This window comes from Schistocerca gregaria, chromosome 10 (genome assembly GCF_023897955.1).
Source record: "Schistocerca gregaria isolate iqSchGreg1 chromosome 10, iqSchGreg1.2, whole genome shotgun sequence".
NCBI classification, from domain to species: domain Eukaryota; kingdom Metazoa; phylum Arthropoda; class Insecta; order Orthoptera; family Acrididae; genus Schistocerca; species Schistocerca gregaria.
This window is the reverse complement of record NC_064929.1, coordinates 130,232,936-130,251,174: the sequence shown is the minus strand read 5'-3', so window position 1 is coordinate 130,251,174 and position 18,239 is coordinate 130,232,936. Positions and strand designations below refer to the sequence as shown.

Here is an 18,239-nt window from a genome sequence, read left to right as displayed (position 1 = left end):
TCCATTAAAAAATGTACTTTCTTCAATACGATGGTTATTACAGCAGTTTAGCAAACTAAACATGCAATAAAATTGTGTTCACCTACAGACTATCATATGCTGGAAATATTGTTTTGATATCTTGAACAGGTCATAACATAAAAGAGTGTTCAAGTTATGGATGATTCACAATATATACACAAAAATAGAAATTAATACATGGAGTCTCTCTCTCTCTCTCTCTCTCTCTCTCTCTCTCTCTCTGTGTGTCTGTGTGTCTGTGTGTGTGTGTGTGTGTGTGTGTGTGTGTGTGTGTGTGTGTGTGTGTGTGTGTCAGAATGGGAAACCAAATGGTAATGCACTCACGTCTTTTGCACTTTTCCCACTGTCCAAAGCAGTGTGGCGGAAGTTAGGGTATGCTTGTTTGCCTTCAAGAAGTATTCAAAGTCCTGTGGGGTAAAATAGTTCCAGTCAATGTGTATCTCCTTCAGCCGTGGACAGGCATCAGACAACAGACGGAGCCTTACAGGCGTCATATGAGGCCTGTCCAGGAGCACATGCAGAGTGCTCAAATGTTCCAAGCTGGACAACAATTCCATACACCTTTGGTCAATCAGCATGGTTGTCCACAGCTTCAGGCTCTTTATTCTTGGACACTTCTCAAATATATGTTTCATTACCTGTACAAAGAACAAATTACGGTACATTTGTTAGGCTAGTCACATCTTTCACAGATTATGAGGTGCATTCAAGTTCTAAGGCCTCCGATTGTTTTTCTCCGGACGGGAAAGATACAGAAACATGCGCATTGTTTTAAAATGAGACCGCGTACATTGTCAATACGCCCCAGAGATGGCAGCACCGTACAGCAGATAGAATTTTACTGCCAGCGGCGAGAATGAGAACTGTTTTAAATACTTAAAATGGCGACGTTTTCGTTACTTGAACAGCGTGCAATCATTCGCTTTCTGAATTTGCGTGGTGTGAAACTAATTGAAATTCATCGACAGTTGAAGGAGACATGTGGTGACGGAGTTATGGATGTGTCGAAAGTGTGTTTGTGGGTGCGACAGTTTAATGAAGGCAGAACATTGTGTGACAACAAACCGAAACAACCTCGGGCTCGTACAAGCCGGTCTGACGACATGATCAAGAAAGTGGAGAGAATTGTTTTGGGGGATCGCCGAATGACTGTTGAACAGATCGCCTTCAGAGTTGGCATTTCTGTGGGTTCTGTGCACACAATCATGCATGACAACCTGAAAATGTGAAAAGTGTCATCCAGGTGGTTGCCACGAATGCTGACAGACGACCACACGGCTGCTCGTGTGGCATGATGCCAAGCAATGTTGACGTGCAACGACAGCATGAATGGGACTTTCTTTTCGTCGGTTGTGACAATGGATGAGACGTGGATGCCACTTTTCAATCCAGAAACAAAGCGCCAGTCAGCTCAATGGAAGCACACAGATTCACCGCCACCAAAAAAATTTCGGGTAACAACCAGTGCTGAAAAAATGATGGTGCCTCATGTACTGGGACAGCGAGGGCATAATCCTTACCCATTGCGTTCCAAAGGGCATTACGGTAACAGGTGCATCCTACGAAAATTTTTTGAAGAACAAATTCCTTCCTGCACTGCAACAAAAATGTGTGGGAAGGGCTGCACGTGTGCTGTTTCACCAAGACAACACACCCGCACATCGAGCTAACGTTACACAACAGTTTCTTCGTGATAACAACTTTGAAGTAATTCCTCATGCTCCCTACTCACCTGACCTGGCTCCTAGTGACTTTTGGCTTTTTCCAACAATGAAAGACACTCTCCGTGGCCGCACATTCACCAGGCGTGCTGCTATTGCGTCAGTGATTTTCCAGTGGTCAAAACAGACTCCTAAAGAAGCCTTCGCCGCTGCCATGGAATCATGGGGTCAGTGTTGTGAAAAATGTACGTCTGCAGGGCGATTACGTCGAGAAGTAGTGCCAGTTTCATCGATTTCGACTGAGTAGTTAATTAGAAAAAGAATCGGAGGCCTTAGAACTTGAATGCACCTCGTACATTTTACTATGGTAAACCCAATGGTTTCAATGTCAACTCTTAACATGAAAATTTGCATCTTATAATCATATTTTTCCCCGAGACACTTAAGTCTGTTCTTTATCTACAATAATGATTGAAGCAGAAGAAATTAATTAAATTTGAGCTGCAGCTGCAACTCGAACCCGGGTCTTCTTGTTTGCTAGGCAGAAATGCTAACCAGCACACCACCACAGCATTATTGCTGCATGAACTACCTATGCTGAGTGCCCTCCCCAACAAAAACTTCAATTCATATCTCCTGCTTATTTCCCTTACATTATCACCACTGCCAGGGCTCTCTGGCATTGGAATAGCATCGAATGTACAAGGGGGCGTTTGAAAAGTCCATGCAAAAATAAACACTACTTACGTGTTTCGGGTAAACTTTTTTCATTTTTCGACAGTCTTCTTTTAGACTTATACACTTTGTCCAACACTGTTCTAATTTGTTGATCTCTTCCGAATAATAGGAATTGTCCAAGCCTGTGTGGTGTCACAAGACTTAGGCCTGTCCCACATCTCAAAGCAACCAAGACTTATACGAATAATTGTAAGAACAGTTATTATTATTATGTTCTTTTTAGTTTGTTTTTGGGTTTTCAGAAATACTGGGGGAAGAAAGTTAGTTTATGTTGCTGATAACGTGGAAGATGTTGCCCAACGATCACCACGAAAGTCCGACATAGCTGCAAGGAATAAAACGAATGCTGGAAACTACCGCGAGCCATGGAAGAGCCTGGGCCACGAGGGCGTTGAGCTTCCTAGGTCGTTGTTGGACAACGTCAAAGGAAGAGATATTCTGCTTTCTCTTTGTAAACAGATCAATCGAGTCTTAAAAGGTTCATGTAAAAACATATAAGCAGGTGACACATTAGGTAGGACCCGATGCCTGTAATACTACGACAGTTATTAAAAAGTTGTTAAATGGCAAAACCAATAGTTCATCATTTATATAGATAAAAAGTAGTAAAGATATAGGAAAGGAAAAGTTGCAGCATCAGAGCCAAAAGTGATACATTGCTCAGCAACAGAGGAGGACGTAAACCGCAGGCGTTACGTGGTGAAAACAAATCAACCAATAAAATAGTAAGACTATAATTAAGCATAAAGCCACTGCACCTTCCAAATAGCTATTCGTTGCTACAATCGCCTCATTGTTTGAATAAAATTTGTCTCGCCTGCCATTTCTTCAAATTGGGGAACAAATAGTAGTCTGAGGGAGCCAAGTCTGGAGAATACGGGGTTGGGGGGGGGGGGATGTGAAATGAGTTGGAATCCTATTTCTATTGATTTTGCGACCACAACTGCTAAGGTGTGTGCTGGTGCACTGATGTGATGGAAAAGGAGTTTTTCACGGTCCAATCACCAGTGTTTTTCTTGCAGTTTGGTTTTCAAACGTCCAATAATGATGAATAATGTGCACCTGCAATAGTTTTACCATCTTCTACATAGTCGATGAGCATTATCCCTTGCAAAGCCCAAAAGACAGTCGCCATAACCTTTCTGGGTGAAGGAATGGTCTTCGCCTCTGCTGGTGCCATTGTTTAGATTATTCTTTGGTCTCAGGAGTATAGTAATGTATCCATGTTTCATCCACAGTGACGAAATGGATGCTTGAAGTCCTGTAGATTTTTCCTGGACAACTGCAATGCAAACCATCCTTGCAACACTTCACACGATTCCATTTTTGGTCAAGCTTGGGCAATCACACAACCCATCTTGCAGATAACTTTCTCATGTCCAAATGTTTATGGAAAATATTATGTACCCACTCATTCGAGATGTCCACAGCACTAGCAACTCACACACCTTAACTCTTCTGTCACCTATCACCATATCATGGATTTTATCAATGATTTCTGGAGTCATAACCCCTGCAAAGCGTCCAGAACGTTCAGCACCACATGTGCCCATATGACCACCCCGAAAATTTTGAAACCACTTATAAACTGTTCTAATAGAAGGTGCAGAGTCACTGTAATGTTTATCAAGCTTCTCTTTAGTCTCCTCAGGTGTTTTGCCTTTCATAAAGTAATGCATGATATTCTTTTTCGTCCATTTTTTGACAATCACTCGACTTCCTTGATTCACACCAATGCCAAACACAAAGAAATAGACCAATACGGCTGAAACTTTGTGTGCGTTCTTTCCAAAGATGCTACTAACTAAACATGAACTTGATACGCACCGGTGGTGCCATCTCTCATACTTTGCATGGACTTTTCAAATGCCCCTTGTAATGGGAAATCCGTGTAGCATTTATGTCTAGCTAGCAAAATGACTTGGGTTTGAGTCCCAGTCACAGCACAAATTTTAATTCATTTCTTCTGCTTCAATCATTAACATCATCCACGAAAGAAGTGGTTATAAGACATTTGTGGCCTGATTCTTGAGTATTGTTCATCTACCTGGAATCCTTATCAAGTAGGACTGATAGAATAGATAGAGAAGATCCAACAAAGAGCACCGCATTTACTATTGGAATTTCGGGACGCCAGTTTTCAGGAGGAGCCAGACAACATATTACTTGCCCCCCCCCCCCCCTCCTCCTCCTCCTCCTCCTCCTCCTCCTCTCGCGTATTGACCATGAGGAGAAAATTTGAGAAATTAGAGTCAATACAGAGGCTTACCGACAATCATTCTTCCCACACACTATTCGCTAGTAGAACATGATTGGAGGGATCAGATAGTGGTTCCAAAAGTACCCTCTGACACACACCATTAGGTGGCTTGCGGAGTATGATGTAGATGTAGATGTAGACGTAGATTAAAACAGTTTCTGCATCAGTTACTTTTTTATTTTGCCATTACGCGTTTCGATGGTTCACACAGTCGTCTTCAGGTGGAGAATTGTTCACCTAAGTGGCCGATGTTGATGAAGAGCACAGACATTTCACAGTCACAGACAGAGGGCACTGTGAGGTAGGTTTTATACTGGTTATCAAGTATAGCCTTGGCACTTGGTGCAGGGAGTGGCAACTGACCCTTAACACAGACAAATGTAATGTATTGAGAATACATAGAAAGAAGGATCCTTTATTGTATGATTATATGATAGCGGAACAAACACTGGTAGTAGTTACTTCTGTAAAATATCTGGGAGTATGCGTGCAGAACGATTTGAAGTGGAATGATCATATAAAATTAATTGTTGGTAAGGCGGGTACCAAATTGAGATTCATTGGGAGGGTCCTTAGAAAATGTAGTCCATCAACAAAGGAGGTGGCTTACAAAACACTCGTTCGCCCTATACTTGAGTATTACTCATCAGTGTGGGATCCGTATCAGATCGGGTCGACAGAGGAGATAGAGAAGATCCAAAGAAGAGCAGCGTGTTTCGTCACAGGACTATTTGGTAAGTGTGATAGAGTTACGGAGATGTTTAGCAAACTCGAGTGGCGGACTCTGCAAGAGAGGTGCTCTGCATCGCAGTGTAGCTTTCTGTCCAGGTTTCGAGAGGTTGCATTTCTGGATGAGGTATCTAATATATTGCTTCCCCCCTACTTATACCTCCCGAGGAGGTCATGAATGTAAAATTAGAGAGATTCGAGCGTGCACGGAGGCTTTCAGAAAGTCATTCTTCCCGCGAACCATACACGACTGGAACAGAAAAGGGAGGTAATCACAGTGGCACGTAAAGTGCCCTCCACCACACACCATTGGGTGGCTTGTGGAGTATAAATGTAGATGTAGATGTATAGCCTCTACTATTAGTAACTCACTGGAATTATCTACTTCAATTTCACTAAAAGATAAACTACTATTAGTAGCAACAAAGACACCACCACCCCCCCCCCCAACCCCCCACAACCAACTGTATTTGATCTATACTTTCTAAACACTTATGTTCTTTGTAAAAAATTTCATCTGAACTTATCTCCAGCTTTAGCCAACTTTCAGCACCTATAATGATTTGTGCTTCAGTGCTTTCAATTAGTGCTTGGAGCTCTGGTTCTTTCCAAACACACGTCTGACAGTTTACAACTACAATACTGATTTTTGCTATGTCTACCCTTTTCCTGTGTTTTGTCTCTCACCCTGTGAAGACAGCTGTACACTTTTCCCATGACCCTCCAACCTAAAAAACTGCCCTGCCCATTCCACGAAGCCCCCGCTACCCATGTAGTAGAGACAAAACTTGTTAAGCAGAACCTGAAGACCCACCACTTTCTGGCCACATAGAGAAATCTGCAACCTACACGGTCGCAGAACCATCTGATCTCTGAAACTTCCTGACAGATTAAAACTGTGTGCCAGACAAGACTCAAACTCGGGACCTTTGCCTTTCGCGGGCAAGTGCTCGGTCTGGCACACAGTTTTAATTGCCAGGAAGTTTCATATAGGCACACAATCCACTGTAGAGTGAAAATTTCATTCGCCTCATCTCTGATTCAGACCCTCCACTCGGTCCTCTACAGAAAGTCCACAGTCATTCCTCTCAATGATGTTATAGACAGTGAGCTCTTCCTTCATCTCGCAAGTAAAACTGGCAGTCTTTACCACTTCATGTAACCGCCTGAAACTGGAGTGAATCTCTTCCGATTAAAAGCAACACTATTTTTAGTACCGACACGAGTCACCACCTGCCGTCATCTGAATCCTTGTGCTCCTCACAGCATATGGAAGCACTCATTCCCATCTAGAATGACTCTTCCCAGTACGCACATTGGAAGCTCCTAACTACCAGAAAAACCACCCTCTGTGAATGCTCTTGTGGATTAAGAGGCTTCCTCTGAAACAGGACAAGTGACTGCATCTGGCTCTGGGTCTTTGTCAGCGACAAAAAGTACCCAAAATCTGTTCATCAGATGGTCAATGATGGTCGAAGTAGAGAGGATATAAAATGTAGACTAGCAATGGCAATGAAAGCGTTTCTGAAGAAGAGAAATTTGTTAACATCGAGAATAGATTTAAGTGTCAGGAAGTCATTTCTGAAAGTATTTGTATGTAGTGTAGCCATGTATGCAAGTGAAACATGGCGATAAATAGTTTGGACAAGAAGAGAATAGAAGCTTTCGAAATGTGGTGCCACAGAACAATGCTGAACATTAGATGGGTAGATCACATAACTAATGAGGAGGTATTGAATATGTTTGGGGAGAAGAGAAGTTTGTGGCACAACTTGACCAGAAGAAGGGATCGTTTGGTAGGACACGTTCTGATACATCAAGGGATCACCAATTTAGTATTGGAGGGCAGCGTGGAGAGCAAAAATCGTAGAGGGAGACCAAGAGATGAATACACTAAGCAGGTTCAGAAGGATGTAGGTTGCAGTAGGTACTGGGAGATGAAGAAGCTTGCACAAGATAGAGTAGCATGGAGAGCTGCATCAAACCAGTCTCAGGACTGAAGACAACAACAACAACAGACGGTTCAAGAAGGCCCTTGGACAGCTCTCGCTCCCCCTTCCCCAAAACTCTTTTGCTGCCTGTCACACCACGAGACCATGGGGGTCATCCTTAATGTGGGCATTACCCAGGGTGGTCACAATACCACTCTGATCTAGGAACACGCGAGACATGCTGGATATACCTGGCATCTCCACATCCAGCACCAACCACCCCCCCCCCCCCCCTCCCGCCCCACCCACAGCCTCTCCCACTGACAATGACTTTCAAGTTGTGTGACAAAAGCAGGCACCGCCCAAGACTGTGAACAAAAGGCCACCAACTCAGCTCACTTATGAACACAGCAGTCACAGTCCCTATCCATACTAATGTTGGAGGAACTATAGAACTAACTGTCATTAATATACGGAACACTAACGGAGGAGCTACGTGCTCTGAACTGGTGCTGCGTGGGTAGGAGCTGCTGATCAATAGATACACTGATTTTAGAGCATTACTCAGTTCTTTTTATAAAAAATTGTCTTATCAGTCTTATCATAAGAATAAATTTTAACTTCTTATTTAACATTATTTAGAGCGATCGATTGTTACCTGGGTAATGACACTAAACACATGACGTTAATAAAATTATGAATCTCATTAATTTAAAATAAAGTATTTGTACTTACACAACTACATTCAACTAAGATGAGTTTGTCAAATTTAATATGAATAATGTCTCAAGCATGTAATCCTCTTTTTTTAATTGTTTAGCACTGTCACCAAAATATACACTACTGGCCATTAAAATTGCTACGCCAAGAAGAAATGCAGATGACAAATGGATATTCAATGGTCAAACACATTATACTAGAACTGACATGTGATTAAATTTCATTCAATTTGAGTGCATAGATCCTGAGAAATCAGTACCCACAACAACCACATCTGGTCATAATAACGGCCTTGATACGCCTGGGCATTGAGTCAAACAGAGCTTGGATAGCGTGTACAGGTACAGCTGCCCAGACAGCTTCAACACGATACCACAGTTCATCAAGAGTAGTAACTGGCGTATTGTGACGAGCCAGTTGCTCGGCCATCATTGACCAGACGTATTCAATTGGTGAGAGATCTGGAGAATGTGCTGGCCAGGGCAGGAGTAACATTTTCTGTATCCAGAAAGGTCTGTACAGGACCTGCAAAACGCGGTCATGCATTATTCTGCTGAAATATAGGGTTTCACAGGGATCGAATGAACGGTAGAGCCACGGGTCGTAATACATCTGAAGTGTAACGTCCACTGTTCAAAGTGACGTCAATGCAAACAAGAGGTGACCGAGACATGTAACCAATGGCACCCCATACCAACACGCCGGGTGACATGCCAGTATCGCGATGACTAATACACACTTCCGATGTGTTTTCACCACAATGTCGCCAACACAGATGCTGCCATAATGATGCTGTAAACAGAACCTGGATTCATCCAGAAAAATCACGCTTTTCCATTCGTGCATCCAGGTTCGTCGTTGAGTACACCATCGCAGGCACTACAGTTTGTGATGCAACTTCAAGGGTAACAGCACAAATGGTCTCCGAGCTGATAGTCTGTGCTGCTGCAAACGTCGAACTGTTCGTGCAGATGCTTGCTGTCTTGCAAACGTCCCCATCTGTTGACTCAGGAATCGAGAAGTGGCTGCAAGAACCATTACAGCCATGTGGATAAGATGCCTGTCATCTCGACTGCTAGTGATACGAGGCCATTGGGACCAGCACGGCGTTCCGTATTACCCTCCTGAACCCACCAATTCCATATTCTGCTAACAGTCATTGGATCTTCACCTACGCAAGCAGCAATGTTGCGATGCGATAAACCGCAATCACGATAGGCTACAATCCGACCTTTATCAAAGTCGGAAATGTGATGGTACGCATTTCTCCTCCTTACACGAGGCATCACAACAATGTCTCACCAGGCAACACCGGTCAACTGCTGTTTGTGTATGAGAAATCAGTTGGAAACTTTCCTCATGTCAGCACGTTGTAGGTGTCGCCACCGCTGCCCACCTTGTGTGAATGCTCTGAAAAGCTAATCATTTGCATATCACAGAATCTTCTTCCTGTTGATTAAATTTCGTGTCTGTTGCACGTCATCTTCGTGGTGTAGCAATTTTAATGGCCAGTAGTGTAGGAATAAATTGCTCAATTGAAAAACATAATTTTAGAGTCGGAACACACAAATGTTAGTAACTAATGTAATTAGCTCGATTTTTTTAAATTTTGTACACATAGAATTGTTATTAGCAAACAAATGCTGTCAAATCTTAATTTTTTTTATTGCAAAATTCATTGACGCTCTCAAGATTCTGGGTAAACACTAGTTCTAATTGTAACTTTTTAAAAGTATGTACTCCAATAACAGTGTTAATTCAAGATACAGTACAGTTTTACTTCTACATTAGGGCACGTGTTACAGCAAATGTCAGCCAATTGTTGTAGCAGTAACAAGTCTAAGAGGTGTTAGTTGTTGTGTAATCTCAGGGCTGGTTGTTGAGGAAATTTGCAGAAATTGAAACCAAAATCTGTAAAAACAGACAAAACTTTCAATATTATGAACATGAAAGACAACTAGTGTCACAAGACAGTGTTTCCTTTCTACAGATTTGAAAATACAACCTAGAACCTCCGATAAAACTCTTAGTTAATGAATACAATACAACAGATAAGTAAACTTTTTGAATGGAAATTCAATATAATCATCTTTTCGAGATATTAAGCGCTCATTATGTTCATTATATTTAAACCTTGGTACTGTTAAAATCACACGTGAGACAATACCCAAGAGGTATCAATATAAACAAACAAGAATAATTTAATGTAATTCAGGTTGTAATTGAACTGACAAATGCACCTCATTTTGTTATATTACACACTAATTAAAGTTGTGATAAAAATCATTTGCTCAATCTGACATTAGCATAGGATTTTTTGGTCAGCAACGTGACTTCGGCCACTTGAGGCTTCGCTGCGGTTGAGTGGTCATTTTCAAGTTATGGCAATAATTACGTGTTTTTTAAACAAACTGTGGAATCTCGTGTCAAGATTTGGTTAGCACAGTGATAGTCAAAAACCTGCTCCTTTTCTTGCACCCAGAGCAGCAAAGGAATCATCGGCTAGACAACGACACCACACAGACAACGGGTACTCGGCAGTATCAACTGATGAGACATCATGGCCAGCTCCACAAAGTAAATTACAGCCATTAGCCACACCATAACAGTGTCCTTAAGGAGATAACTTTTGCAGCATAGTATAGAGGGTACATGAGAGTGTGCCCTAGCAATGCTGAATTAGATGAAGAAATGAGACACAGAGAAAGTAAACAAGTTCTGCCATTTGGGGAGCAGAATAAATTGACAACTGCACATGTCGATATACGAGGTGTTCGGAAATTCCTGTTACAAACTTCTAGGACTTTTTAGAGGGGAGCAAGTACATAATATTTTCAGTAGGAACCCGAATCTGGAAATTTACCGTTCCCTTTCTACGATGATTTCTATTCAGATGTTCACCTCTTTCACTTATGCTCGAGGAACCAAATTAGGTGTGATGCAGTACAATTCTAAGGTAAGAATGCAAAAGGAAACATACCGAAACATCAATTTATTATTTAAGCATATTTGCTTGTATTAACATTTAAACATTACATGTTTACATTACTCCAAAACAAAAAGAACCTACCATACTGTACATACAAAACAGTACTTATGCATTAAAACAGCAGCTCGGTGTGCCGACCACAGACACTGTACCTACGAAGCATTTTCTGGTGATTCTCTCCATCCCACCAGGTCTCTCTTCAGTTTTTAATGCAGCAGCCAGAAATTCTATCATCAGATCTTCCTCCAGGGAGTCTCAGAAGCTGAACTTTTCATATGAAGTAGTCTACAGTAGTACAGAAGTAGTCTAGTAGTATACAGAAGCTAAATCAGATGATCACAGTGGGCACACTGTAGGACCCCCTCAATCTACCTGTCATCGTATGGTCTACCGAGATGTCGTCAAACCGCACCTGAGAAGTGAGGTGGTGCACCATCATGCTGAAACCACATTTCCTGACAGACAGTCAGTGCACAGCTTCCAAGAACAGGCCCTATACACACTGCAGGAAAAACAAGCATGCAGGTCCAGTTAGTTTGAATTAAATGAGGCACAAGGGTTGTCGTCTGTCCACACGTGGCCGTTTTGTGAATTCACAACACAGTCTCCAGCAGACTTACACTCGGCCATGATAGAATTCTATGGGGAAACAGTGGTGTGTCAATGCAGCGGTGCACGAACCACATGCAGTAGGTAACACGGCGAGGAAAACTAGGCTGGACCCTTTGTAAGTGATGCAGGTGTAACTAGAGCTCACACAGGATGTCCCAGACAATACTGTTACTAACATCCACAGTCTCAAACTACTGAAGTACTCGATGGGTCCTCTTCAATGTGATGCCGTACATCATCTTCAAATTCAGGCATGCGGCATTACTGTGGAGCCTCCTCACGGTGAAAGTACCAGTTTCTCTAAGCCGCCAAGTACACGTCTGGCCATTAAAATTGCTACACAATGAAGATGACGTGCTACAGATGCGAAATTTAACAGACAGGAAGAAGGTGCTGTGATATGCAAATGATTAGCTTTTCAGAGCATTCACACAAGGTTGGCACCGGTGGCGACGCCTACAACTTGCTGACATGAGGAAAGTTTCCAACCGATTTCTCATACACAAACAGCAGTTGACCGGAGTTGCCTGGTGAAACGTTGTTTTGACGCCTCCTGTAAGGAAGAGAAATGTACCATCAGGTTTCCGACTTTTATCAAAGTCGGATTGTAGCCAATCACGATTGCGGTTTATGGTATCGCGACATTGCTGATTGCGTCGGCCGAGATCCAATGACTGTTAGTAGAATATGGAATCAGTGGGTTCAGAAGAGTAATACGGAATGCCGTGCTGGTTTCCAATGGCCTCGTATCATTAGCAGTCGAGATGATAGGCATCTTATCCTCAAGGCTGTAATGGATCGTGCAGCCACGTCTTGATCCCTGAGTCAACAGATGGGGACGTTTTCAAGACACCAACCATCTGCATGAACAGTTCGACGACGTTTGCAGCAGCATGGACTATCAGCTCGGAGACCATGGCTGCGGTTACCCTTGACACTGCATCACAGACAGGAGTGCCTGTGATGGTGTAGTCAACGACTAACGTGGGTGCACGAATGGCAAAACGTCATTTTTTTCAGATGAATCCAGGTTTTGTTTACAGCATTGTGATGGTCGCATCAGTGTTTGTCGACGTCGCAGTGAACGCACACTGGAAGTGTGTATTTGTTATTTCCATACTGGCGTGATGGTATGGGGTGCCATTGGTTACACGCCTGGGTCACCTCTTGTTCGCATTGATGTCACTTTGAACAGTGGACGTTACACTTCAGATGTGTCACGGCCCGTGCCTCTAACCTTCATTCGATCTCTGCAAGACTCTACATTAATGCACAACTGCATATTGCAGGTCCTGTACAGGCCTTTCTGGATACAGAAAATGTTCAACTGCTGCCCTGGCCAGCACATTCTCCAGATCTCTCACCAGTTGAAAACGTCTGGTCAATGGTGGCCGAGCAACAGGCTCGTCACAATATGCTAGTTACTACTCTTGATTAACTGTGGTATCATGTTGAAGCTGCATGGGCAGCTGTACCTGTACACGCCATCCAAGGTCTGTTTGACTCAATGCCCAGGCATATCAAGGCCATTATTAAGGCCAGAGGTGGTTGCTCTGGGTACTGATTTCTCAGGATCTATGTACCCAAATTGCATGAAAATGTAATCACATGTCAGTTCTAGTATAATATATTTGTCCAATGAATACCCGATTATCATCTGCATTTCATCTTGGTGTAGCAATTTTAATGGCCAGTAGTGTAACACAGCAAAATGTTTATGCAATGGCGTGCTACGTTGCAGGATACATTCATGATGCAGCAACTGGCAGCTCTTCCTTTACTTCGAGCTTCACAAGATGACTGTACATATGATGTCTGTGTATTCCAAAAACATGTACAAAACCGTGTTTACTGTATCGGAGAAGCACAGGTATTAAATAGCTCTTGCAGCAAGGCAGACATTAAGTGATATCATGTGACCATACGACATAGTAAAAGTCACCCTGTTTACGCCACTGCGTATCAGGACGAGCACCTGTGAGATATTTCTCTTTCCCTCAGCACCCACGCAATTGTTACGCATCTCAACAAACATTTCCAGACATGGGTTCCTACCCAAAATATTACATCCTCACACTCTGTAAATTAGAGGTTTTCAATGACACGGAAACCACTCTTGAAAAAGACAAATGTGTTAACATCAAAAATAAATTTATGTGTACGGCAATCTCTTCTACAAGGTTTTCGTCTTGAGTGCAGCTTTACACAGAAGTGAAACTCTGACCATAGGCAGTAAGAATAAGAATCAAATAGAACCTATTACAATGTGGTTCAACAACAGAATGCTGAAAATTACGTAAGTAGAGAGAATAACTGAAACTGTAAAATCTTCTTTAAACAGACTGTTTCTCAGGAACTGTATACAATTTTCAAACAAATTAATTGTACAGAAAACCATTTGCAAATAACTGTTTGGTACAATTGACCTAGGTTTCAACACCTAAGGGTGTCCTCATCAGAATGAAATTTTTAGAAATCTTAAAATTACATTGTGAAAAAGCAATGGTCAGAATTTAGAGCAGCTATGCTCATTGTCAGATGTTATTTCTAGCTAGGCATACATGACAAGGCTGCAACGCATTTTATTTTATTTTTTACTTGAACATAGGTATGCTACATTCTGACCAGTGCTTTTTCAGAATGTAATTTGACAGTTTCTCAAAATTTCATTCTGATGAAAACAACTTCAGCGGGTGTCGAAATCTAGGTCAGTTGTAACAAGCAGTTATTTAGAACTGGTTGGCTGTATAATTCATATGTCTGAAAACTAAAGAATACTAGAGAAGGAAAGTTGCTGCTCACCATATAGCGGAGATGTTGAGTCGCGATAGGCACAACAAAAAGATTCACACAATTATAGCTTTCGGCCATTAAGGCCTTTGTCAGCAGGACACACACACACACACACACACACACACACACACACACACACACACACACACACACACACCTGAAGTCTCGGAGAACTGAAACCACACTTGGTTGTGCCTATCACGACTCAGCATCTCTGCTACATGGCGAGTAGAAACTTTCCTTCTCTGATATTGTTACATTCCATCCTAGGCTTTCCATTGTTTGGAAACGAAAGAAGATGTACTAAATGAGTGTGGACAAAAAATTATAAAACAATTACACCAAAAGAGATTGGTTGATAGGAGACATTCTGAGGCATCAAGGGATCATCAATCTGGAAATAGAGGGAGATGTGAGGGACGAAAACTGTTGAGGAAGATGACGGATTCCCTACAGTAATCGTGTACTAGTGGATGTAGGTTGCGACTGTTACCTGGAGATGAACAGACTTGCACATGATAAACTAATGAGTAGAAATTCACCAAACTGGTCTTCGGACTAAGATCGATCACAGAAAGTACAACCAGGTCAAGAAAATTTGTGATAGTTGATTCTCTCAACCCTGAGTGAATGCCTTCTACTCCAGGTGCCTTATTCTGACTTAGGTCTTTCAGTGCATTATCAAATCATTCGAACTGTATCATAACTTATTGACAATTGTATCATCTTCAGCCGCTTGCTCTTCCCTTTACATAATGCTGTCACCTGTTTTCTTTTTATAGTCCTCTCATATGCCTTTCATCCCTCAGCCTTCGCTTTTGTTTCCCACTAGCTTGCTAACTGGGATTTTTTTATTCACACAGGCCCTCTGCTATCTAAATGTATTCTTCATTTCTTTTGTGTTTTATATATGCACTATCTACCTTTCCCACAGTAGCACATTTATATAATTTGGCATTTTTCTTCTAGCTATTTCAGATATCCCCTTTTGCACTCTTTATCAATTTCATTTCTCAGCTATACGGACAGAAAAAAAAATTCACAACACCTAGGAGTTTTGTGAAATTAACGAAAGTTGGTAGGCGTGTTCCTTCATCTGAAAGATGTCTTAAAATTTTGCACCCATCAGATAAGAACGGTGCTAGTAGCGTCAATATGAGAATGCAAATCAGGTTTGCTGCGAATACACGTTATAAAAGTCGTGAGATCCAATTACCTTTGAGATTGGACACTGAGTTCATGTCCGTCAAGAATGCCTTTAAACTAACAAAGATGCCTTTATCAGCACCTCATTGTGTTTGAACGATATTGTTTTATAGCACTACAGGAAGCTGAATGTTCCTTCTGTGATATTGCAGAAAGCCTTGGCAGGAATATAGCCACTGTACACAGTTGCTGACAACAGTGGTCACGGAAGTGTACGGTCCCGACAAGACCCAGCTCTGGACGGCTACAGAGCACTACCAGGAGGGAAGACCGTCATGTTTGGCACACAGCTCTGGTGATTCATACTGCACCTGCAGCAACAATATGAGAAGCAGTTGGCACAACAGTGACGCATCAACTTGTTAGAATCTATTACTTCAAGGACAAGTAAGATCCAGGCAGCAGGTGCACCCTCATAGTTATCCTGTATGTCACTCTAAGGAGTCAACCTATCGTGCTGCTTTTCGTGGACACATACCCGGGAGTGTTTTCCAACAACAGGATAACGCTCACACACATACATCTGTTGCAACCCAACATACTGTACAGCCTTTCATATTGTTGCCTCGGAGTGCTCAATCGTCAGATCTCTCTCTAATTGAGAACCTACGAGACCAGAATGAGATTTTCCCTCTGCAGCATAGTGTGTGCTGATATAAAACTTCCTTGCAGATTATAACTGTGATCGTCTGATTTAGCTTCTGTGGACTACCAGCTGTGGTTCATATGCAAAGTTTAGCTTCTGAGACTCCTACAGAGGTAGAGGAAGATCTGATGACAGAATTTCTGGCTGCTCAACCTACAGAGTTCCAGATTGCTTCCGAAAACGGTAACATTGCATGTCCACGATGACTACTCTGAAGATGACAGAGGATGTTAGTATAGTTTTCGAGTTTTTACAATGAAATTCTTGAATTTTTGTAATCGCCTCATACTCACAGAGTCAATGCCACAGCACTGTAACCCAACTGGTGCTCCAGCTTGGCTCAATGATTCTTGTTTTAAACAATGGCGTATCTAAATCACAAAATTATTTCCAATACAAGGTATTACATGAATTCTGGCAATAATAAATGAAGGAAACCAATACTCATGACAGAAGACAATTATGAAACTGACGTCTGTTGTCAGTGTAACAAAATAATCAATAAAATGATTTTTTTCCTTTTATTAAGGGAAAATTAATGGGAAAAGTCTACAAATGTCACACAGTCAGTTGATTTCAGCCCCTGTGCCAACTTTCAAGTGAGCAATACATATACACTTATGGAACAGAATTGAAACACCAAAAAATAGTTAATGTAGAGTAATGAAATTTTGGAAATAAAGTTGTCTAGGTAACATATTTAAGAGATTAACATTACACGATCACAGGCTAATGTAAGCATGAAATATGCCATTGTAATTGTGAAATGCTGATACATTAATAACCAGTATAAGTGCCACAACTGAGCCGTGGCGGCTCATATCTATAGTGCCAATCTGGTGGTTTATCTTTCCTGCCATGGTCAGGGTGGTAAGCAGCGTCCTCTGGGGCCTACGCGAGGAGTAACGAGGCGAGCTCCTGTGGGGGGTGTGTGCTCCGGGACGTGGTGGAAGACGGTTGTCGGGTTGACGCAGCGAGTGTGGGACCGGATCTATCACATGGAGACATACAAGTTGGCTCTGAACGGAAGGCGCCATAGCAAGCAGCAGGAAGCGGGCGTCCTGTAATTTGTGTGAAGGAGCAACAATTTTTGCATTGGATGTCCCAGTGGCTGCTTTCAGAGAAGAGAATTGGTAAGAGCTTGTGTCTACGCTTTTTTCTGTACGATGTTGCTGCCTGCCGTTATAAACAGGTGAAAATCGGGCGCTTGTATTGACTATACGGGAACTGGGGATGTAAAATTACATTTGTGATTGAGTCTCACTTGAACTGTGACAATTTAGAGGCGAAAACTGTGGTGGTTTCATTAGGTCTGGTTCTTTGCTGTGCAACTAAGGGAGTTGGTTATTTGGGGTAACTGAGGGAGCACCATTATGTTGGTTTAAGTGATACTGTCTCCACGTTTTGTCTATGGCTTTGTGAATCGAAATCGTGGGGGAGTACACGTGTGAGTAATTTGGTATTGTATAGATGGTTATGTTGTAAAGACTGTTCTCTGGCGTGTTAAATCACATGCTGATTTGTAGCCAATCTAAGCAGAAGTTACCATTGCTACTTGCTTATGTGCTACTGTCCTTATGATTGGTGTTGTTTGTCTTTTGATTGAGGGTGTGCTCATACTTTAAAAAAATTACAGCTACTATTCATAAGGGTTGTCTCTTAAGGAAATTGTTTAAGCTTTTATCATATGCTGGTCTGTTTGCCCATCACATTGGCTTTCTATGCAGTAACTGAAGGAATGTGTATGGTGGTTCAAGATTGTAAGCTGACTGGTATTTGAACTCGTGTTTAGGTTAAGGGCGAGATCAGCATCCCACAAACCCATGCGCTGTGCATGGTTAAATGTTCCGCTATTGGGAAGCCGGCTCTCTGTTCTTGGATTTTGTAAGGACACGTGACGAGTGCATCGCTGTAGTTTATCGCGTGCTAAATT

The 18,239-nt window shown here is 42.1% G+C and overlaps 1 protein-coding gene across 5 annotated transcripts in view; it reads right to left on the bottom strand.

The window, feature by feature from the left end:
- Nucleotides 1-18,239, bottom strand: part of LOC126293188 (S-phase kinase-associated protein 2-like) — a 114,544-nt gene that overhangs the window by 53,287 nt on the left and 43,018 nt on the right. For 4 of the 5 annotated variants that reach the window (XM_049986304.1, XM_049986302.1, XM_049986303.1 and 1 more), the window contains exon 4: nucleotides 346-659. The exons of the other annotated variant lie outside the window; for it this stretch is intronic. In XM_049986304.1, the coding sequence (XP_049842261.1) occupies nucleotides 346-659 (314 nt within the window). The remainder of the gene's footprint in view (nucleotides 1-345; nucleotides 660-18,239) is intronic. 5 annotated transcript variants of the gene reach the window in all.